This window comes from Panthera leo, chromosome D3, assembly GCF_018350215.1.
Source record: "Panthera leo isolate Ple1 chromosome D3, P.leo_Ple1_pat1.1, whole genome shotgun sequence".
Taxonomy (NCBI): Eukaryota; Metazoa; Chordata; class Mammalia; order Carnivora; family Felidae; genus Panthera; species Panthera leo.
In genome coordinates this window covers 38,151,156-38,175,510 of record NC_056690.1, presented here as the reverse complement: position 1 = coordinate 38,175,510, position 24,355 = coordinate 38,151,156, and the positions used below count along the sequence as shown (strand labels likewise).

Genomic DNA, 24,355 nt, shown 5'->3' with positions numbered 1-24,355 from the left:
AATTGAGAATCCAGAAATAAACTCATGTATCTATAGTCAACTGTTTTTTCAATAATTCTGCCAAGGCCAATCAATAGGAAAGCAGAGTCTTTAGTGACAAGTCTTTGTGACCAAAGATTAGGCAGTGCTTTCTTAGCAAAAGCACAACAAAGGAAAAAAAAAAAAACAGATAAATTGGACTTCATCAAAATTAAAAACTTCTGTGCTTTAAAAGAAGCCATCAAGAAAGTGAAAACAACTGCAGCATCTAATATCCAAAGAACACTTACAACTCAATAATAAAATGAGAAATGACCCAATTTAAAAGTGGGCAAAAGATTTGGATGGATATTTTTTGAGAGAAGATACACAAATGGCCAATAACCACAGTAAAAGATGTTCAATATCATTAGTCATTATAGAAATGCAAATCCAAAGGACGAGATCTACCTTCTACCCACTAGGATGGCTGTAATCAAGAAGACAGTAACATACTGGTGAGGATGTGGAGGAAGTAGAATTCTCATTCATTGCCAGTGGGAATGTACACTGTGTGGCCCCCTTTGGAAAACAGTTTGTCAATTCCTCAAACAGAGTTACCTTATGACCCAGCAATGCCATTCCTAGAATTATACCCAAAAGAAATTAAAACATATCACTCAAAAACTACCTAGAGGTAGGTTAACATGAAAGCTTATAGCAGCTTTATTCATAATAGTCATTAAGTGAAAACAAACCAAATGGCCAGCTAATGAATGCATAAACAAAATGTGGTATATCTACACACTAAAATATTATTTGTAAACAAAAGGAATGATGTACTGAGACATGCTACAACATGAACTCAGAAAACATTACACTAAATCAAAGAAGCTACGACACAAGCCACATACTCTATGATTCCACGTGTGGCCAAGTGTCTAGAACAGTCAAATCCATAGAGATAGGGAGTGGTGGTTGCCTAGGCCTGCGAGGGAGAAGAAAATGAGGATGACATTCTTTGGGAGGTGATAAAAATCTCTGGTAATAGATAATGGTGATGGTTGTACCACCTTGTGAGTCTACTAAAAACCACTGAATTATACACTAAAAGGCAAAATTTATAATACGTGGATTATATCTCAGTAGGAAAAAGAAGTAGGTAAAGAATTTGCTACAGAGAAACAAAGGGTTGTATGAATTGGGGCTTAGAGGAGGGTAGTATTTTACTTTATAAAAACACTCTGTAATGTGTAAAAGAAACACCAACAAGTATATAAGGTTTAGAGGTAGGTTAACTGAAAGATTCTAATTCAGACATTGTATAACAGGACAAAATCTCCTCAGAATTTTAAACCTAAGTCATAGGGAAGAAAATCTGACCCTAAAGCATAGACTATCACTAAATTCGTCTATGGGGACAACACTTACTCAAATTTCAGAATGGTAATGGTATTTGTATATGCAATCAATTCCATGGGGAAAATGACAAACCTAGGTTGGTACTTTATTCACTTTATGAACTAAATAGTTTCTTACTCCCATCAAGCAGAACCTTCAAGCCTTGGCTTTATCTGGGGTATGGGAGCTTTGCCTCCTCAATTCTCAGTTCACGCTAATGATGGAAAGATTCTGGACAGGACAGGGGTGCCTGGGTGGCTCAGTCCGTTAAACATCTGACTTTGGCTCAGGCCATGATCTCACGGTCAGTGGGTTCAAGCCTCACGTCAGGCTCTGTGCTGACAGCTCAGAGGCTGGAGCCTGCTTCGGATTCTGTGTTTCCCTCTCTCTCTGCCCCTTTCCCGCTCGTTCTCTCCCTCTCCCTCCCCTTCTCCCTCTCCCTCCCTCTCTCTCTCAAAAACAAATAAACATCAAAAAATTTAAAACAAAGAAAGATTCTGGACATACAATTCTTAAAGTACTACACAGACTACTTCTCGACTGACACAGCACCAAGAGACGAGGTGATGAACTTAACCACAGACTCTATCCATGAAGTCTAGTGAGAACAAGCTACAGGCAGCAGAGAAGTGATTCCACTAAAGGAAATGGGAAACAGAGTGTGCTCTACCTCCAGACACACCAACTCAAACATGTTCTGAGATCTCGCAAACACTTCACCTCATCTTGAAGAACATTACTCTAAAGTTAACTTTAGCCAGTTTTACAGAAAAATAGGACAAACAACTCTAAATCTGTCTGCGTATCAAAATCAGAATTTGGGAAGATGTTACACATTGTATAAAACTTTTCTAGCTAACTGGATAGTTTAAATAGGTTGTGTTTTTTAAAAATTTGGCTTGGTTTTGTTTGTTGATTAGTTTTTAGTTTTTGAATTTTTTTCATGCCGTTTTGATGACAAATCCTTATTATTTTTCTGTATTAAGAAAAAAATATTAAAACACAGTAAAATTCTAGAATCATTCAAATAAAAACACTAAATATCTGCTCCATTCTAGAATGGCATGTTACATACTCTACATTTCTTCCTGCACATTTTTAATTGAAAGAAACTGTTTTCTCCTAGAATACTTATTGTGAAAATGCTAAGCTTATGCAGCCACTGTATCTAACTAATTTTCAAATTATAAAACACAAATTTGATAGAGAAAGTCTCTAAATACTTAGTATTTCTGTAGTGAGAAAAAATACAAATAACTAGAAAAAATCCCTACTTTGGTGTTTAGCTGAACCATTAAGTTGGTGTGGTGAAGAGTTCTGGCAAGTCTGAAGACTCACGGCTAATTCTCACTCCTTAGATTTCGCCATTTGTCATTTAACCCCAAAGTCAAGTGTATTTAATAATCTTATGGCTCAATTAGTGAATTAACATAAGTTATAAGATAAAGTATGTAGGCGGAAATAGCTAGTTCAAAATACGGATTTGCAGCAATGGTACTCATTTCATTGGGTAAAACTTTTTAGCAACCTTTTTTTAAATGGCCACCTAATACATCTTTATAAACAGAGTCCATTTTCATTATGGGAAAGACAAGCAGATTTCAGACATGTGGGTTACTTAGTCAATAGAATCTTGCACAGTATTTTTATCACACACTTCGTGTTGAAATGTGGTTTGCATACACAAAAATAAAAACAGGCATTGCCACTCACACAGAGATGCTTCAAAGAAAACCAAGCCAGTCCACTCACCTTGGGGTGCTATCAGAGTTCTTCCATTCTCCTGACACCAACCAACTGGCTGGACATAAGGGCTATTTACATCACACCTGCAAAACAGGATTCTATTTCAGAGCCTATATGACTCCGTGCCAGAGAAAGAATCCAAGAGTAATGACCATTCATTACTCCATGGAAGACAGAACTACATAACTAAAATATTTTGTAGCTAAATAGAATCAGAAGTAATTTTTAGCACTGTATTTTATAAGCTAAGTGACCAAACCTCTCTTGAAATTTAAAAGTATTTTCAAAAAGTGTTTGACTAGAACCCGAACTGCCAGTGATATCCCCAAGGAGTGCACATTTTAAGAAGCTTCCTCCACCACTTCTTGCTAGCAGCAAGGAAAAATATTAATAGGCCGGCCCAAAGTTTAATAAGACAGACCAATCAGACTCCATATGCCTACCATTTTCTCCCTCTCCGTTTCAAGGAACCCAGACCATTCTACCTAAGACACATAGAACAATTAATCAAGTTCTACTTCTTATCTTAGTTCAAAGAAGAAAACCAGGTCCCCTTCATGCACATGAAGAACCACAGCCTCAGGCAGAGACGTGTTGGTTATTCAGGATATACTGTGAAGAAACGCTACAAAAATTATTTTTGCCATTCCCTCTTCTATATTTCAGGTTTTTACCCAGAAAACCCTTTTAACTCATGCAATGTTAGTTTAATGGTATCGTAGCATACATTTTCTCTGCTCCCCACAGGCTTTCAAATAATTCACTCCTCCGTTCTCCCTGTGAATCTTCCCTTTAAAAAATATGACAGGCTGAGTTCAACATTTTTCAGGAAAAAAAAAAATACTGCAAGTTCTTAACTTCCTCTTCATAGAAATACTTCCCTCACAAACTAGACACACTATAGTGAAGGGCCCTGAACTGGTCATATTATTTCAGATGAAGCCTCATTAGGTAACCTCTCATAGAATGGAGAAGTTTCTCGGGTTCTTTAATTCGGCAATTCATGTGGAAGAGAAGGTAGTGAGAAGTTGGTCACTAAATTCCTGATGTTCATTACTCTAAGAACAGAAAGAATGGTGACAGGACTGGAATGAAATTAAATTCTTAACACCAAACACGAACACACGAAAATAAAACGCACGTTGGTGTCTCACCAGTAATCGTAACTATCATCCCAATTGTCAAAATGCACTAGTAAGCGATCTTCAACAATATCTGCTATGGTTGCCACACACACCAAGGAAGGGTTCTTCCTGTCGACGGCCTCCAGCTTCATTCCAACCTGAAATTCTTTAGGCATTGGCCCATTCTAACACAGCACCAGACGGAAGAGGCACAAAGAGAAACAGGACACCAAAGAGGACTGAGCCACTGTCAAAACTTCTATGTTTAGCATCAGAACAGTCTAAGGGGTATCAACACTTACCCTCCGGAATGAAACCAGCAAATGCTAGTAATAATATTGCAGTAAACTGTTAACAAAGTTAACCTTCATAACAAAAACCCAGGTAACCAGCTTTTACATTTGCATGCAGGAAACTTTTATTTCCCTCCTCATTATCATCTTCCCTTTTCAGTTCTTAGAAGAAATGGTATTAATTTTAAAATATGATGTTTACTGAATGCAGGAGTGTCAAGTAATTTTCTCTGCTCCTTGTAGGCTTTTGAATAGTTTCCAAACATCAGAATTTGGAGTAGTAAAGACAGGCTCTTTAGCACCAAAATTATCATTTACTTTGATGAGATGTGAAAATAGTGGCTTTCTCAATATTTAAGAAATACATGCATTATTCCACAAATAAACTTAAAAATAATCCAAACGCGTTTTTTGTAGCATCTGTACATATTTTTTCATATTAAAAACCAGTAAGGGCTATGATTTACCATAACATTACAATAATAAAACTCCACTTCTTGTAGGGTGTAATTAGCCAGTCCTGGGACTTAGAGAGTATACATACAATATATTGGGACAAGAAGAGTTGTTTCTGTCTCTTCACTATCTGTTCTGCACCCTTACTCTCATTCTCTCCTGAAGAGCTGGTAGGTTGCTGGGGACACAGGGCATAAGGAGTATGCTCTACCCGAATCTTCATATGCCCCTTGAATCTGTATGAAATGTCACCCTCTTTCTTGTTACACATAAATCCAACTAAGCTGGGTTTATTCAAAGTCCACCTGTGATAACTACCAGTCTCAAAACACTAAAGGTAAGTTGAAACAAGTAACTCATTGGAAGCAAAAAGAAAAAACACTTCTAAAAGGCATTTTAAATTTTAGCAGGATTTAAATATAAAAATCTTCAACTCTCTGCCTCTGACTAAAGTATTTAATTGTAAATTTAAAGGAGGAAAAAAGATATGACCATAGGAAATTGACAAATTAAGTGAGAAAAGTCATAGGAAGCTAAGGATTCTGAAAAGATTAAAATACAACAGAATATATAGTGGATTTTAAGACATTTAAGCTCAAGTGGAAATCTGATTTATACTGAGGAAGAAAATACTTACAGAACTCCGGTTTCTGAATAATTTCTTGGGAGCATTTTGCAATTTGCAGGCCTTCAAGTAATCCATCCAAACAAATTTATCTTTTCTATAACCTAAAAAAAATATGGATTGCTCAAAATACCCACAGGATGTAACCATGTGCATATTAAATATATTAGCCTTCTCTAGTCTTCTGTCATAAATTCAATGTCCTTTAGCAGACCACAAAAGACTTAAATTAAAATCCCTAAATTGTTTCAATGTGTTTTAACGTATGAAATTCAAAACTGTTGTGACTTCCCATCAGGCGTGCCACTCCCTACAAATTTTTTAAACTCATTAAGATATGGAACTGGTACCCTGGTAGCCTGATGGGAGTCTCATCTCTTAGTAAGGCTTTCCAACATGGAAAAAGGGAAGAGACAAAGTTCCTGAGTTGATCATCACCCTGAAGAAGTCATCTCACTGAGAATGTCAGAGATCCTACTGATGCAACAATCCAGGGAGCCAGCCCTTGGGGAAATTACAGAAACCCCTTCACAATCCAAAGACCATCTGGCAGCCCCAGATTTCTGCTGTTTATCTTTATGGGGTTTCCATTTTTTACTTTTCCTCCTCTCCATGTGCCTTAAAGTGGCTCACACAGTGCTTGCCCAGATAAGAGGGGCTCAATAAATATTTTCTGATTAAGTGTTACACAGAATAAAAGTCAAACTCCTTGCATAGTCTCCAAGGCCAGGGTTAGATCCCTAACTCCATCTCCTACCTCTTGCCTTTGTTTTCTCTGCTCCAGCCACATTCATTGCCTCAGAAATTTCTCAATGTGGCCAGAGGCTCCAGCCCCAGGGTGTTTACTCTTGCTTTTCTCTCTGACAGGCTTCTTAGCCAAGGAGCCTCACTGGCTTCCCTCATTTCATCCACCTGTGTATGGGAAGTGATGTTCTCACGCCCTTCCTCAGCAAGCTCTCCGTCCCCTAACCCAGTCACTGCTTGACACTATAGCTTATCTTTATTACTGCTCTCCCCTCTGGAATGAAAGCCTCATGAAGACGCAGATGGTTTACTGTCCCCAGTGCCTGCACACAGCAAGGGCTCCATAAATACCTACTGAATGAATGAGCCTGTGACCAGCTTTCATGAAATCCAGCAATCTTAGGGATTCTGCCATTAGTCTTAGGGACGGATCCCCCAAGGATACTCTGAGTTGGTTACGGAGAATGAAATGACTATATACTGACTCCAGAAGAGCCACGGCCATCAAATACTCTAACATCCAAGCAGGAGACTGTATACAGAAATCTGCTGTGCAAGGAAATGGGCCCACAGGCATCTCAACTGATTAAATCCTCATCTCACCAGCACACAGCAAATAAAAAAGGCTTCAGTCACATCTACCAGCACCAGGTCCTCTAGCACATAACAAAAGACAAAGATGAGATTTTCAATTCCCAAAAAAAGAAAGCAGATTGTGAAACTGTCTTCTCTTTCATAGTTCCCTGTTTTCCAAGATTTGTTTGAAACAGATGACATACAGTGAATCAAATTTCCTCCCTGTATGACATCAGTGACTAAGTGAAATATTTCCTTTCAATCGTGATGAAAAATAAGTTTCTTCATTCCTTATAAGGTTTTAATAAACTTTATGTAACTCAAAAGATTTAATTTCTGCCTTAGGTACCTTATCAGAATATTTGACCTTAGTAATCAATGGTGTTTTTCTTTTAAAGACATTTATTCATTTATAAAAATGGTGTCCTTGTAGTCTTACTGCTTTTTGTGGGTTAAACTTTCATTTTGAAAATCAATTCACACCAGGCTCTCTTGTTAGTGTTTCATAAAATGTTGTTAAAATAAAACAACCTCTCTTTCCAACCTGGCTTACCCTTAGGGATGTGCAATTCATGTTTGGTCTTTTCACACCACCCTACTGGATGAATGTCAGGGGAACCAGCATTGGTCCAAAAATCGTAGCAGCTTAAATAACCATCAAAATGAAGTCTTAGGCGGTAACCACACACCTGTAAAATGGAATGTTTACAATCCTTCATTAAGTGTCACACATTTGAAGGGTACACAAAATTAACAAAATTGTCATATATTCTGTCAGTGCCATCAACATATTTGAACAAATCCTTCCATACAAATGTGTTTGTGTTAAAAAAACAAATTTAGAGGGGCGCCTGAGTGGCTCAGTAGTTTGAGCATCCGACTTCGGCTCAGATCATTATCTCGCGGTTCATGGGTTCGAGCCCTGCGTTGGGCTCTGTGCTGACACCTTGGAGCCTGGAGCCTGCTTCAGATTCTTTCTCCCTCTCTCTCTGCCCCTCCCCCACTCTGTCTCTAGCTCTCTGTCTCTCTCTCAAAAATAAAATAAACATTAAAAAAAATTTAAAAAAAATAAATTTAAAGAGGACATCTGAATAAAGCAAAATGCTGACAGACACTATCTTTTAAGTATCTAGAATTTTTTCTATAAAAAAATATCCTTTTACTCGTTCTAGAAATCTGAGGTCAATTTACATCTCCATCAATCAAAAAGTTTATTTGTTAATTCAATACCTGTTAAATATTGCTTTCAGAAACCCCACCTCCTGCTGTCTAGCTTGGATTCATATCCCAAGACAGTGTAAGCTAAAGTACAGAGCAAAACCAAAATGGACATGGCCTCATTTCAACTCTAACATATAGATCTAGCATACCTAATAAAGGAAATAATAAAACAATGTGGAATGCATCCTTAAGAGATGCTATACAAATTTTAATAGCTATAATCAATCAGTAAATTAAGTGAATAGTGTTTTTTATGTGGTTATTAAAAATACAGAGTTTTCATCATTTTAATAATATAAAACATTTAGTAAATATTACATCTTATAAGCCATTTACTTTCATCAATGGCTCTTCATTCTATATAATTTTCATAAAATGCTTGCATTTATATAAATATATAATTCATGTGCATAGGCATTTTTCATATACATTTCTCATTAGTTCAGCTAACACTTAAATAATTATGTCTCTTTTAACAGACAAAAGTAACACTGTGGGATTCACTGATTTTCATCAACCTCAGATGAAAACTTTACCAATGGAAACAAGGGTAACTGCTGGTGATAAAGGACTTATTAAAAGATTAATCTTCAGAGAAGGAAAAAAAATTCATTAAGAAATGTATTTCACCCATCACTGACTAAAATTAATCCATAATGTACTGGAACTTGTTTATAACAGAAGGCACTCAAATTCATTATTCTCTAGAAAATTCTCTTCTGTCACTGTCTACTCAGCCCAAGACAGTAACACCATCTCTTACCTCAGCTACAGACAGTACACAGAATACAGATGGATGTCGGGGGTCAATGCCTTCTAATCTCATTCCAACCTGAAAACCATTTTCGTGCTCCGGAAAGGATTGGTCCTATGAAATTTCATGATATAACATTAGCTACTGAAATATCTTCACAATTTGATATTAAAACACTTGGTGTGGCTATGCATACAATCAAGGACTTACTGTACTAGTTTGAAATCCCAGTGATATATATAGTTAAAGATAGATTCTACAGATAGAAGGCTGCTTTTCTATATTTGGCCCACAGAGAGTGTTTGATCATTTGATCATTATGAAACAGTTCGTATGACAAACTACACGGCCTATGAACTCCCCATTTATCCCTTTTGCCCGTTTTTCCTTAGTGATTTTAAGGAATTCTTGCCACACTCTGGAAACAATCCTTTGTTGATTATAATGATTACCTATTCCCAGTCTATGACTTGGCTCTTTGTTTTCTTTATGGTAACTTTGTTGTAGAGAATTTTTTTTAATTTTAATGTAGTAAAATATACCAATTATTCCCTGTACAGTGTGCACATCTATGAAATCCCTCACAACCCTGAAGTTACATGGACATTCTTCTGGTGTTCTTTTAAAACTTCTGTTCTTAATATTCAAATCTACAACACAACTGGAATTAATTTTGTTCTATGGTGTGAGGTAGGATCTATTTTTTCATATGGAAAACAGAGTATTCGGCAAAATTTTTGGTATAGTCTCCAGTTTTCATTATTCAGCAAAGTTATCACCATTATATCATGTTTCTACATATCTGTAGGTCTATTTCTGGCCTTCCTATTCTGTTCATTGGTGTATTTGCCTATATCACATTGTCTCACTTGCTTATAATGACTGTCCAGAGAGCAATCTTTATCATATTGGGTTTTCTAATTCAGGAGCTTGCTCCCTCTCCATTTGATCTAATCACTTTTGTTTGTCCAAGATGTTTTTACAATTTTCAAACAGACTTCACATGTTATTAAAATTTTCAAACAGGCTTCAAAAATGCTTTCTTACATTTATTTCTGTATACCTTTCAATGTTTATTGTTACTGTGAATGGAATCTATTTTGTGATAGACTTTAATGTATTCCCATTCATATTATTTTCTTTAATACTAGCCTTGTTTCCCACAGCCTTGCTAAATTAATATTACTTTTGAGCAGTTTTGAGCAGATTCAGCATTACTAGTCAATTTATTCTTAATTGCAGATAAATTATAAGTATGCTAATAGAAAGTAATGATTGAAATCTAGTAGTTCTATTAGATCAAGAGCTGATTTTTAATCACTAATTTTATTACTGTTTATTACTAGTTACATATTAGTGTTTATTTTTAGGGTGAAATTTATTCTTTTGGAAAAAATATTTTCATGTGGATATAATGTCAAACTTACAAGTTGCAAGAACAAAATAATACAGAGAACATGCATAGCCTTTGCCTAGACCCAGTTATTCTTAACAATAGTAGAGGACCTCATTTGTTTTATCATTTCTCTTTGTTCCCTCTCTCATACATCTGTGTACACAGATATAGATATACACAGATACATACACATGTACTTATGATTTTTTCTAAATCATTCGAGAGCCCTTTACCCTTAAGTACTAAATGATTTTCCCAAAGAGCAGGCAGTGTACATTCCCCAAGAACAGGAACATTCTCTTACATAACAACAGTTCAGTTATCAACTTCTGTAAATTTAACATTTATATACTGTTAACTAATCTTCCATTCATATTCCAATGTTTCCAACTTATCCAACAATGCACTTTGTAACACTGTCCCCCTACAGAACAGGATTCAGTCTAGGGTCAGATATTAAATTTAGTTGATATGTCTTTTTACTCTCCCTTAATCTGGAACATTTTTCATACTATTTATCTTTTATAACATTGACATTTTTAAAGAACATAGTCTTTACCCTCCAACATTCTGTTAAATAGAAAGTTTCTCATTCTGGATGTGTCGGATGTTTCCTCATGATTACATTCGGGTTATGCATTTTCTGCCAGTATACTATATGGGTGATGATGTGTCCTCAGGAGATCACATCTGGAGCCACATGATGATATCCATGACTCCTCTTTCTGGTGATGTTAATTTTGATCACAAAATTACAGTGTTGTCAAAATTCCTTCATTATACAGTCACATAGAAAACACACATTCACATACATAATAAACATTTACACATATATGTACATATATGCATACATATGTATATTTTATAAACGTCAAGTTCAGACAGATAAGTCTAATTCCAATCCATCCCTAATGGGCTTATTCTGCCTTTTTCCATCCACTTTTGTCTTTTTCCTCCAACAAGGTCCACATATGTATTCATATACTGAATTCTATAGCGTATCTGTTATAGTTTCAGGACTATATCACCTACACTCCTATAATAAACATATCTACAGAAAAATTTCAAGATTTGCTTGCAATTCTCCCTCCCTGCTCTGCCATCCAAGAATGGGGTATATAGTTAAAAACTGTGTTCATATACTACTTGGATTCATGTTTTTCTCTGCCTTTAGTGCAGTTATGGTATTCACTTGAAATATGGTCGAGTTCGTTGATTTAAATGTGCTTTCGGTTCTTAATAATTTATTTTTATCTCTTAATATGTAGAACGTTAACATGCTTCCAAAAGTTAAAGCTATACAAAAAAAGTTCTCAAAAAAGTGCCTCTCCCTCCCACATCCTATCCGCCACACTCCACCTCTTATAGGTAACCAACCTCGCTGTTTTTTGGCCTGTCCTTCCTGGATTTCATTTTGTAAAAATAAACACTTATGTTTATGTTTTGTCTTATTTTTCCCTTCCTTCTGACACAAAAGGTAGCATACTATACATACTATTTTGCACGTGTCTTTTTTCACTTCCTAATGTCCCCTGGAGATCACCCCATGTCAGGTCACAGTGACGTCCACATTCTTTTTCACAGCTGTGTGAAATATTTCACATACACTGTGTGTATGTATCATAGTTTACTCCACCATCCTCTACAGCTGGGTGAATGCCTTTTTTATATGAACATGAAATTGTTTTCATAGCTTTATAAATTGGCTTGTAAAATGTCGTTAAGAACATTCACAGATCATTTTAGAAGCTTCCAAGGAGAAACTTAAAGGATGACAAAACCCAAAACGAAATGGCAAGAATGAATGATTTCTCAAGAATATTTTATTTCTGCAAAAATAAATGTCATGTGTGTGTTTAATTCCCCCAGCCTTCTTCTCACATCTACTCTGTTTTCCCGCAGATTGTATGTAACAGGTTTTGTGTGACTGCCTCCTGTTCGCTGCTTTGAAATTTTCTTGGTTAACTTCAAAAGCACTGCACACACATACATGTGTGTACACACAACACTGATAAGAAAGCGAAGGGGAAGGCGAGACATGGGGAGTATACTAATAACGCTGAAAGGAAATTTAAGAAGCTGTTAAAAACTGGGAGAACATTTTTCCTGTTTTAAAACTGGGAGAACATTTTTCATGTTTTAACAAAACTTCAAATACAAAACTGGAGACGGGGAGGAACCAGTATTCTATGGAATGGACTATACTTTCTTTTCACATGTGAATGACAAATTCAAGATACTGACAATAATTCACAGCCAGGAGTTAGGATGATCAACATTACTCTTGTTAGCTTTTTCAGAGGTTTTTTTGAGTGAAATTTGGGAGCTTTAGATAACATTGTAAGGGACGCTGCATGGCTAAAATGACTACAGGATTCTTTGGAGGGTTTCAAATAAAAAACCAAACATTCATTTTAACAATCTGAAAGGCAGCATTTAGTGAGAAATAGCATTGTCTTTCATCAATCTCTTTTGTTTAATGGTTTATTCATAGCACATTTAATTTTTTTCTTCTCTAAATATCATATATTTTATGAACATAACTGATAGCCATGTTGTAAAATTATATTTTATGATGACAAAAGGGAGCTGGAATCACACATAGAGCAAACAATAGTCTGTTAAACTCAGTCATAAAAAATCGTAAGGTCTGTGGACCTGAAAAAAACTTTTAGAGATAAATAAACTCAAACCCAGAGAGGTTAAGAGACATTCTCAAGGTCACACAACCTGCTTAGCAGCAGATTGTAACTAAGGACCCAAATCTTCTGCTAACTCTTTGCTCCACAGCTGCGGACAGATGTGGAAATGGAACAAGAGACACAAAACCTGGTGGAGGCCTCAAGGGCATTTCCAAGGGTGCACCGTGCACTCTGGGGTACAGAAGTTAAGTTGTTTTGTTTTGTCATTGTATTTTTCCAGACAATTGCAAAATAATGAATTTTGTCACTGATGATAGACAAGAAGAATTACTCACAGTTCTATACCACATAGCAAGAGCAGGTACAAATTATACACTTTTTATTTACAAGTAAGATGAGTCAGAGCATTAGGAAAAACAAAAACAAAACACCATGCCCAGAGCAAAGCAGACAGGCTAATAGCAAAACCCCATTATGAAGTTTGATGCATAAGGCACTCTTCATCACATGTGTGTGCCAGTAGATCTCTGTTCCCAAGTCATAAATGTATGGCATAAGCAGCTCTTGGACACTTGGTGGGTATGCGTGAGAAATTCTGGACATTTTCCTCTGTTTATCACTGAGACGCTCATTACAAGAGAGATTATGCTCATAATGATTATTTTTGACCCACTCTACAGACTGCAGCAGGTTGGTGGCCATCAGCACCAGCAGACCATTAGCTGGATATATGTTACAGAACAGTGTCGATTATCTAAATGGAAGATTCTACCTAAATGCCCACAGGCATTCTATTTTATTCACAGGCAAGAGTTGGAAATCAGTGGTATTTCCCTGATCTCAGTTCAGTGCCAAAAGAATTGGGAGAAATTAGGCATGTAAGGGAATCATAGCCACTGAAGCACACACTTTTAGCATGCCATGCAAAGGCCTGGTCCAGGACCACAGGCTGCTGGTTTCCAATCCTTCACATGATGGTTGTCAAAAGGAAAGATGTTTGTATGGATTTTATATGCAGATGATGTATCAAGATTTCTTATGACAACAAATACCACTGCCTATGAATCTAGTGGTCTTCTTCTTCGATGGTTTATCTCAGCAACATCTTCAAAATCTCAAACTATCTCAATGTGTATCTCCTAGGCTGAAATGTCACGATTTTAAATGCGACAGGTAAGATAGCAAGAAGTCTTATGTAGGCAAACTGTGATATAAACAACTTGACCACAGAGAATTTAACTCTTGGTCAACACTTGATGATTTTTTTTTACTCAATGGGGAAACAATCAGTCATGTAATTGGTAGCATAAAAAATCATTCAAATACCGCAGAAGGGAACATGAAGAAACATTCTCCTAAGACAAATACAATGAAAGAGAAGTTACGAGAAGTAGAGAGAATCAACCTGCCAGGTTTTGAGGGTGATATTCTTGTTAACTTAACATTTGATAAAACAAAAGGAGTCCAAATTTACAGTTGATCGAAATATCCAGGACAATACAGGTCTATCTGAAGGACCACCAAACACTTGCTATCATAGCCAACAACTTATAATAGGTACAATTATCTCACTAAACAAACTGAGGAATAAGGAACAAGGAGGGATGTGTATAGAGCTTGAACTGTCCTTTATCAGGCCATGTACAGATGGCTTTCATACAACAAGTACTTACGTAGCACTTAACTCTGGGCCAGATCCTGTTCTAAGCACTTTATAAATACCAATTCATTAAATCATCATAAAAACCATATGAAATAGGCATTATGTACATTTTACTGATAATGAAACTGGGGCACAAGAGGTTATGTAATGTGCCTCCTGAGACCACAATGTGTGTCTGGCTTTAGTGTATGAGTGAGTAATCAGTATACTAGATCAACATCATCACACTCACTAAAGACTTTAACAATTCTTAAACTTTTATTTTTTAATTAAAATGTAGAATGAGTTTTTAAAATCTCTAAAATGTGTGGTCTGAATATGTACTATACGACCATTAAATGATCCCCAAATGCCATATGAGAACTTAATACGGACTAAAGGTGGCACTTTAAGTCAGGGGAGTAAACGGAACTATCATTAGGACACGTGAGTATCCATCTGGGAAGACTAACTCAGTTATAAGCCTACCACAGCAATGTATGCAAAACTAACTTTAGAGAGAGAGGGAGAGAAAACAGACACAATACAATGGAATACAATGCCGCTATTAAAAAAAGACCTGAATTTGCTGAGGTGTCATGATAGCCATGACATACTGATACATATAAAGCAAGCATCAGATGAGTAGAACACAACTATTTATATAAGCATTATTCACATATCTGCATAACTACATAATACAGACCTGGAAGTATATACATGAAATCATTTTGAGTGGCTCACCTAGAAAGGGGAGCCAGCAGAGAGAAAGCCTTTTTACACTCTTCTGTCTTATTAGAATTTTTAAATGGCATTATAATTAGTTTTAAAAAATCAGTGTGCGCCCCCCCCCCCCACAAAACTAAGTGATGACGATGCCAGGCAAGTAGATAGGACATAGGTCCCAAGAAGCCTTGTGTGTCTCGTTAAGGAACTTTCAGTTTATTCTTAGTCAATGAATTGCCAGAAAAAGCTTTTAAGCAGAGGGGAGGAAAAAAAAATTCTTGCATTCTGTAAAGAGCTTATTAGTGGCAGTATGGAGAATTAACTTAAAAAATAGCAAGACTAGAAATAGGAAAGATGCTTACGGAGGCTTTTAATATCTACCGATAATTGAGAATTTGCCATGTGCCATGTATAGTACCTAATTCCGCTCATTTAAGCCTTAAAACTCACTGTACTGGAACTATACAATCCCCATGTCACCTATGAGGCTCAGAGACGTTCACAGCTAGTCAGTAAAAACCTGGACTGCAAATTCAAACCCGGGTCTGTGTGCTGAACCGCAATCCAGAACACTGCAGGAGGCTGGACAAGTGACAATGAGGACCACAACCAATGCAGAGCCGGAGCTGGGAACAGGCGGGAGGGGCAGGTTCACCACCCACGCAGGAGACAAGACAGGCAGTACCTGATGACCGGCTGGATGCAGAGGACAAAGATGGCAGGGAATTTTAAACTGACACCCAGGTTTCAGGCTTGGAAGAAATACCCAAATTTTCCATAATGTGATAATTTTTACTTTTATAATGTTATCAATATCTCCTGATACCTTCAAGGACTTTATAGACAACTCGTGGACAATGACATTTCTGCACCTACTTTTCAATTCCAACTTTCTGGTGCATTACTAAAGCTTCAAAGCTTCCCCCCCCAAACCCCCGGTACAGTATCTTGCAATGAATCTTTCATCTTTCAAGTCTATTCACTGCAAATACTGGCAGACTATGAGAGGTTATGAAACTCCTTTCTTGCTTTCTCCTCAGGGAGCTTTATGATTTTCACCTGAGCTAACACTAGAACCTATCAGGAATATTAGAATCCCTCCTGGCTTCCTCTGGTTTTAATCACAGAGAAAATGGAGATCTTGAATATATGTAAATCTATAGATAGACACAGATATACATCCATATATACATACACACACTCACACAGAGCATCCAACCATGTACATATGCACATTTGTTTTTCTATTCTTGCCTAAACTACACCTTAATGTAGCTGTTTTTAATAGTGGGGCAGGGGCGGGGTCCATGACTTTAATGGTGGAGTAAGAGTGGCATCTATGATGTCTTCAGGGACTCTAGAAGCCTCCTTAAAATTTCGTGTGCAAATGGATCTAAGCACTTCTCTAAGGAGATTATCAATAGCTTTCATTAGATGTTCAAAAGGGTCTCAGACCTAAAAAAAGATTAAGAGCCACATGGTTGTCCTTTAAGGGAATCTGTCATTAATCAATCCACTGACTAAACAACATATTTAGGAGTCTTCGCTAAGCAGACAAAGCAGTTCACCGCAGCTGTTCATCACGGATATACAGGCCAGGCAACAAGGCATGCTTCAAATCCTGCTTTTTCAACTGATGCCTATTTTTGCCATCTATTTGTTAGGCTAATGGGGAAAAATCATCACCTACATAATTAAACATAACTCGCTGCAAGGCTTCAGTTAAGATGGCAGTGAAGGATGGCTGATTGTGTATTTTTAAACTCTCATTTTAGAGACTACTTCCTTGTTATTTTGAACATTTTTCATAGATTAATTCTGTATCCCAAACTGCTGCCAAGATTATAACAAGAAGCATTCTACAAAAAGAGAACACAGAACTCATGATACAACAAAAGTATTCTTTAATAAATTAGTGGATATAATTCCTACTGCTTTTTTGTGAATCTATTTTACTATAATCTCAGATGCAAAAATTCTCATTTCTCCAGAACTACTGACCTTATTGGTAGTAAGAAATTTGGCTGGTGTGTGTGTGTGTGTGTGTGTGTGTGTGTGTGTGTGTGTAAATCCAGTTACCCTAACCTACCCACTGACTGAATTATAGTCTCAGAAACAAAAAGAAAACACTTAGCAGAGTGGGTGACATACTGTTGGATTTAGGAAGCTTTATACCAACAAAAATCTTTACGAACAAAGAGAAAGAACCCACACAGTATAAAATAAAATACTGCATAGAAACAACTTTTAAAAATAACTTCTGAAGTTGTCTGATAATTCACTGGCCATCACTGAGTAGATGCCACAAATATCTGAGTGTAGTGTCTACAACAATAAACCACATATTTTTTCCCCAAATGACTAAACCCTTCTAGGGAAAAAAGACAAAGATATTTCTAGTATAAATTTGCTTTCACTGAAAGAGAAGAGCTGTGAAAACTATCTACTCTTGATTCTGAATACCACTATTTTCTTCTTTTAATTTCTCTTCCTCTGAACATCTCTGAACACGACATTCAGCTTCCAGCTGGAACTGCAGATAAGCAGACTGTACAGGGGCTCCAAGCCTCCCCCACCCCAAGAAGGAACAGGCAATCCTGATCAGACTGTCCAGCCTCACTACTTCAGATGTGCTAAACCATTTCCCAGGCCTCTGGTATTTTGAATCCCACCATTACAGAGAAGTGGATTCTAAGAATAGGAAAAATACCTGAGCTACAAGTTCAGGATGGATCTTCAGTTTTGCCCCAGAACTTACAGCTTTAGAGAACATGAGAAATGAACATGAATGAGAATTCTCTCCGTTCTTCAGAGTACCAGCCATTAATCAGCTTAAATGACTTCACTTTGCAAGGAGTCTAGTTTTAAAATATACTTCTTTCTCTGCCCTCAATATGCCTTGTGATTTAAACCCCAACCAAAGGTGTGAATATAATACACACAGTGTTTTTTTCAAAACATGTTTTTCCCTAGAACTCTTTCTTTTAATTAATTTTTTAAAATTTAAATCCAAGTTAGTTGACATATAGTGTGATAATGATTTCAGGAATAGAATTTAGTGATTCATCACTTATATATAACACCCAATGCTCATCACAAGTGCCCTCCTTAATGCCCATCACCCATTTAGCCCATCCCCCCACCCAACACCATGCCAGCAACCCTGTTTGTTTTCTGTATTTAAGAGTCTCTTATGGTTTGCCTCCCTCTCTGTTTTTATCTTATTTTTCCTTCCCTTTCCCTAAGTTCATCTGTTTTGTTTCTTAAGTTCCACATGAGTGAAATCATATGATATTCTTCTTTCTGTAACTGACTTATTTCACTTAACATAATACACTCTAGTTCTATCCATGTTGTTGCAAATGGCAAGGTTTCATTCTTTTTGATTGCCAGGTAATATTCCATTGTGTGTGTGTGTGTGTGTGTGTGTGTGTGTGTGTGTGTGTGTATTCCATACATATATGGATGTATGTATACATACATCCATATATGTATGTATTCCATTGTGTGTGTGTGTGTGTGTGTGTATATATATATATATATATATATATCTCACATCTTCTTTATTCCTAGGAGAACTCTTAAGTATCAATGATGTTATCTTAAAATGGGGCAGCAAAATACATACAGAAGAGAAAAACAAACAGTAAAACAAACAAGCACACACTTTAAGTATTTGACAGAGCACCTGGACAGAGACTATAATCTGATTCTAAGAACATGAGAATTCATTGTATAATTAGGTATTTCATTTTTGTTTATACAACTACCAAAAAAGCCATGCATGGTCATCAATGTGGCTAATGATTAATATTTAAAGTATTATCTAAAAAGGATCTATATTAAAACTACAATAGGGTTCTCAGTGATTAGCAAGTAATTTGGAAGCACATTCAAAGCACAAAAACTTGACATTTGATTGAACTGTTTTGGTTGAAAAAGTCCTACTTGTCTGAAGTTGTTCTACAGGGGGTTATAACAAATACGAATTTTCATGGCAGCATTTTTCTGCACCTGTGAAGCTAAACACAAATCCAGACTTTACAAAAAACAAAACACAGACACAGGTTTTTCAGATTCTATTTAATGTACTGGCATATTTAAAAAATAGATTTTTAAAAATATAATTCAGGTCTGGGTACAGAAGTTAAATTTAGAGAGAGTGTGTAAGCTATTCTTTCACTTGGACTTCATAAGGAAAGTTGAGAGAGAACAACAGTGTGTTCAAATAAAGCTGTCATGTCTAGGGCCATTAGGAGGTTAAATTGGGAAGGTGTCTTTGTTCCCCAAATACCCCCAGCTCTTTCCAAAAGAACCCCCCACAGCACATGGCTGAAATTTCCTTATCAGGACACAAAGTATTTCTTTCCAAAATCGTAACAGATTACTACAGATTTTAGAGATGTAGAGGGACAGGGTATAATACAAAAATGTGTTAAGGAGTGTCCAAGAAAAAGATGTTGCTAAAGGAAGCAGGGGGAGAAAAAGTAGAAACACCAAATCCACATGATGATTTTGCCTTGCTTTAGGAGACAAAGGAGAGCAAATGAGGAAATATATCTGTTTTCCTCATAAAGATGGAAGGAGCAGCATCACAACAAGAGTAGAAGATGTGGCATAGCAGTATCTACCAACACTAAGATTTCAGATGAAGCTCCAATGATGGGTGGTTTTCAGACTTGACACTCACCCTGAAGCACAGAAGATCAGGGAACTGAGATGGAACACCTCAGTTGATAGGCCATGCTTGATGGGGGCAGCCAAGAGCATTACTGTGGTCAAAGAGAGGCAAGTCCCAGTGAGGATGAAGTCTCGATAGACTTGGTCCTGGCTAGTGTTCTGAATAAATACTGTCAAGAAGGGCAGAGAGAAAGTTCTGGGGAGAGCAAAGGACTAGAATCTGAGAAGTATAATTTTAAGAATTCTTACATTTGGGCACCTGGGTGGCTCAGTCAATTATGCCTCCAACTCTTGATTTTGCCTCAGGCCATGATCTTGTGGTCTATGAGATCAAGCCCCACATCAGGCTCTTTGTTGACATTGCAGAGGCTGCTTGAGATTCTCTCTCTCCCTCTCTCACTGCCCTTCCCCCACTTTCTCTCTCAAAATAAATAAATAGACATTTAGAAAATGAATCCTTGCATTTAATAAAGTGAACTATATATCAGTCACTATATTGTGCTAAACACTTTATATACATTTTATGTAATTCCTCAAAGTCCCTAAGAAGTATCTTCCACTTTCAGTTAAAAAACTAAGAGTCAGGGGCGCCTGGGTGGCTCAGTCGGTTGAGCGTCCGACTTCAGCTCAGGTCACGATCTCACGGCCCATGAGTTTGAGCCCCGCGTCGGGCTCTGGGCTGATGGCTCAGAGCCTGGAGCCTGCTTCCGATTCTGTGTCTCCCTCTCTCTGCCCCTCCCCCGTTCATGCTCTGTCTCTCTCTCTCTCTCTCTCAAAAATAAATAAACGTTAAAAAAAAAAAAAAAACAACTAAGAGTCAGAGAAACACATCAGAGTCCTTCTTCTATTGAGGGGAGAAAAATTTAAAGGCCTTATTGAGGAAGCACATGTCCAAGCACCAAGCCAATTAAAGATGCTCAAAAGTGCACCTCTCCCAGAGAATCACAAAGCAGAGGGAATTTTTAAAAAAGAAAGAAACCCATCAGTCTTCACAGAGATTACAGTTCTACCCAGACACAAAACACACTTGTGTGCAATCACACAGAACAACATAAAAAGCCATCAGACATGCTATGTACACAAATGACAACCAGAACCACAATTTACAACAATCATTCCAGCAAAACAAATCTGTTACAGTTGCTATCAAAGTGAAGTGGAGGGCTTACTCCCAAATGAAGGCAGTAATGGTAGGGGCTGAGAGAAGGAACTGAAGGGGCAAAACATGAGCAGACTAGATTGCCAGACATACTCAAGCAGAGAGAGGAGGAATGGCAGCTGGCCACAGGGCAACGAGAGTAGAGGGCCCTTCCCAGGGATGAGGAGCCCATGAAGCAGACTCACACAGGTAGACTGAGAAGAGGAATCGGTCTTCATGTACTGAGTGTAAGCCTACTGAGGGCCACGCTGGGGAAGAGGCCAGAAGACCAAGAGAAAGGTCTGGGAGGTTATGGCCTCCATGAGGTCTAGGCAGAACTCGAGTTACGGGGATGGATGAGATGCCCCGGGAGCCATGCAGAATGGGGCCCTAGATGGAAGCCCAGGAGAAGAGGAGGACTTTCAGAAGCACCTGGTTAGGAGTGGCTGGGAACAAGCAAAAGCAGCAGCTGACCACGGACAGAGTGCTGGAGCAGAGGGGGTGTAAGTCAAGGATGTAAGTCAAGGTGTAAGTCAAGTCAAGGATGAAATCATCTGCGGGCACAGTTTTGGCAGTGGTTGAAGTAAGGGCCAGGATGCAGTGCTTGGAGGGTGGGTAAAGTTTAGAAAATGAAGAAAAGAGAAAATTCAGGTGAACATTTCAAGAAGCTAGACCAGACTAAGGAGACGAGCTATTGAGAGGAGGGCAGGACCAAGGGACAGCATGCTTTCCTAAAGATGGGACAGACAGGCATACTTATGTTCTAGATATAAACATTCAGAAGGGAAGGCAACTTACAAGCAGGACATGAGATGACTGATGGGTAGTGGATGAATTCTCTCTGGAAAAGCAGAAACTGGAAAGCTCCAGAGCATAGGTAAAGGGACGAGGAGCAGGAAGATTTCTTCCAGTCCAACTCGGGAAAGACGTATGAATACGTGTGAGTGACAGTTTGAGGCAGGAAGTGGAGGAAGGACATAGCACATCCATCAAGGGACTGACTCCTTCTGCTGGGAGGGAGGGAGGGAGGGCAGGAAACAGGTGGCGCTCAGACTGATGACCCAGAGAGATGCCCAGGCACTGCCCTCTCAGCAGACTGTAGGTCTGCAGTGCCACCAATCTGCAAGGCTTTGTGGTTCTTCTCCAGCAGTGCCTGGTGGCTTAGTTAGGTGCAGAAGTTAGGCACACATGATTCATCCAGAGCCGGGGTTTGGGCGGTCACATATGGGGAGAGGATGACAGGAGGACAAGGCAGTTGAAGATCCTGGCAAGAGAGTGGCTGAAATGATGGACACAGGGGGCCTAGCCTGGCCAGGGGCAGGTGTGAAGCCAGAAGGAAGAAAAAGGACAAATTCAACAACCACAAGTGTCAATGAAAGGAAAAACTGGTATTGTGAAAATAAGGGGAAGAAAAGGCTGCACTGGCAGTGGACGGGACCACAGAGTGGGACTTAAAGGTCCACACTGCAGGGGCACCTGAGTGGCTCAGTCAGTTAAGCCTCCAACTCTTGATTTCGCTCAGGACATGATCTCACAGTTTGTGAGTTCGAGCCTCAAGTTGAGTTCTGTGCTGACAGCTCGGAACCTGCGTGGGATTCTCTGTCTGCCCCTCCCATGTGAGCTCTCTCTCTCTCTCTCCCTCAAAAGTAAATAAATAAACTTATAAAAATAAAGGTCCACACTGCAGAAGGTGTTTGGTTCTGATCTATGCAAGTGTGGCGTGCAGTGGTGGACTGTGCTGGAAAGGAGGGTCAGGCCCCGGGGGGAGGGACTCAAGGTACCAGGTGCTCATGTGGGCAAAGGATGTGCAAGGATGAGAACAAGACTGTGGCAGGAGAAGAGGAAGACTCAGAAGTGCAGCACGTGAGTGCGCACACACACACACACACACACACACACACACACACAAGCATGCACATGCACAATCCAATGAAGTAGTAAGGGTGGAAACGGTAGGGAGGAGACAGCATAAACCTCAAGGGAGGAAGGCTGGGTACGTGACAAAATACTAATGAGCAGGCAGGAGGCAGGAGGAGGCTGGGCCCACTGACCCTGAGGGATGGAGAAGTGGGTCTGGCAGAGGAGAAAGTGCACTCTCAGGAAGCAGAGGTTACGGCCAAGCAGCTGTGCATGCTGGCTGGGGAAAGGAGGGACCCATATGTTGAGCTAAGGATGATGCATCCCTTGTTTTGCCACAGGGCGTGCTGCAGAGATCACAAGAGAATGACAGGAGGGGGCTGGCCATGAGAAGTCACTCTGGCCAGGGCCAGATCAGCCCAGCAGTGGAAAGGGGATGCACCTGTGGGCAGTGGCTTCCAAACACAGCCATGCCCTAATCCCTGAATGTGTGAATACAGTATGTTACAGGACAAAAGGGACTGTGCAGATGTGATTAAGTGGGGAATCTCAAGATGGAGAGGTTATCCTGGATTATCCAGGTGGGCCCAATGTCATCACAAAGGTCCTTGCAGGAGGGATGCCAAAGGACCAGGGAAGGAGATGTGGCCATGGAAACAGGTTGCAGTGATGTGGGTCCACAAGTTAAGAAATGCAGGTGGCCTCTAGAAGCTACAAAAGGCAAGGAAACAGATTCTCCCCTACAGCCTGCAGAAGGAACATAGCCCTGTTGACCCATTTTAGACTTTTGACTTCCTGAACTTAATAAATTTGTGTTGTTTTAAACCACTAAGTTTATTGTAATTTGTTACAATAGAAGAAAGAAAGAAAGAAAGAAAGAAAGAAAGAAAGAAAGAAAGAAAGAAAAAGAGAAACAATTCCCTTGCTATATAAAATTCAAACTACAACTATATACTACACTATAAAAAACACATTGAGAAGCCCAGGAGAGTTTTAGTTTTTCCAGGACAACTTTCATCTTGTCCTGAAATACCAATCATATTAAAATATGTAACTGTCTCTGACCTGCAGGGACCTAAAGCACGCATTTAGCCTATTTGCTTGGCTATCCAACACCGGCTGGGAGACAGGAACATCTGCTGGGCATAAAAATCAGAGCTTTCTGGGCCAGTGACTAAGGACAACGGGGAAGTGTGGTTTGTGGGACAAGGGCGGTTTAGCACAAGGGCAGGAGCTGTACTCCTCCGGTCAGACTTGCCCCCAGAGTGCAGGGACAGGTACAGGTGGAGGTCCCACTTGCTCATGGGCAGATTACACTGGGGGTGGCACCTGTCTTCTTGCTAGTCCTACACTGTCCCCGACCTTCACTCCCACCA

General features: G+C 38.7%; 1 protein-coding gene across 18 annotated transcripts in view; it reads right to left on the bottom strand.

Annotated features, from left to right (window-relative positions):
- The window catches only part of L3MBTL4 (L3MBTL histone methyl-lysine binding protein 4), a 448,782-nt gene that overhangs the window by 269,660 nt on the left and 154,767 nt on the right, over nt 1-24,355 (bottom strand). For all 18 annotated transcript variants that reach the window (XM_042909930.1, XM_042909929.1, XM_042909916.1 and 15 more), the window contains 5 exons: nt 8,908-9,012; nt 7,477-7,612; nt 5,616-5,707; nt 4,260-4,414; nt 3,112-3,188 (listed from right to left, as the gene is read on the bottom strand). In XM_042909930.1, the coding sequence (XP_042765864.1) occupies nt 3,112-3,188; nt 4,260-4,414; nt 5,616-5,707; nt 7,477-7,612; nt 8,908-9,012 (565 nt within the window). The remainder of the gene's footprint in view (nt 1-3,111; nt 3,189-4,259; nt 4,415-5,615; nt 5,708-7,476; nt 7,613-8,907; nt 9,013-24,355) is intronic.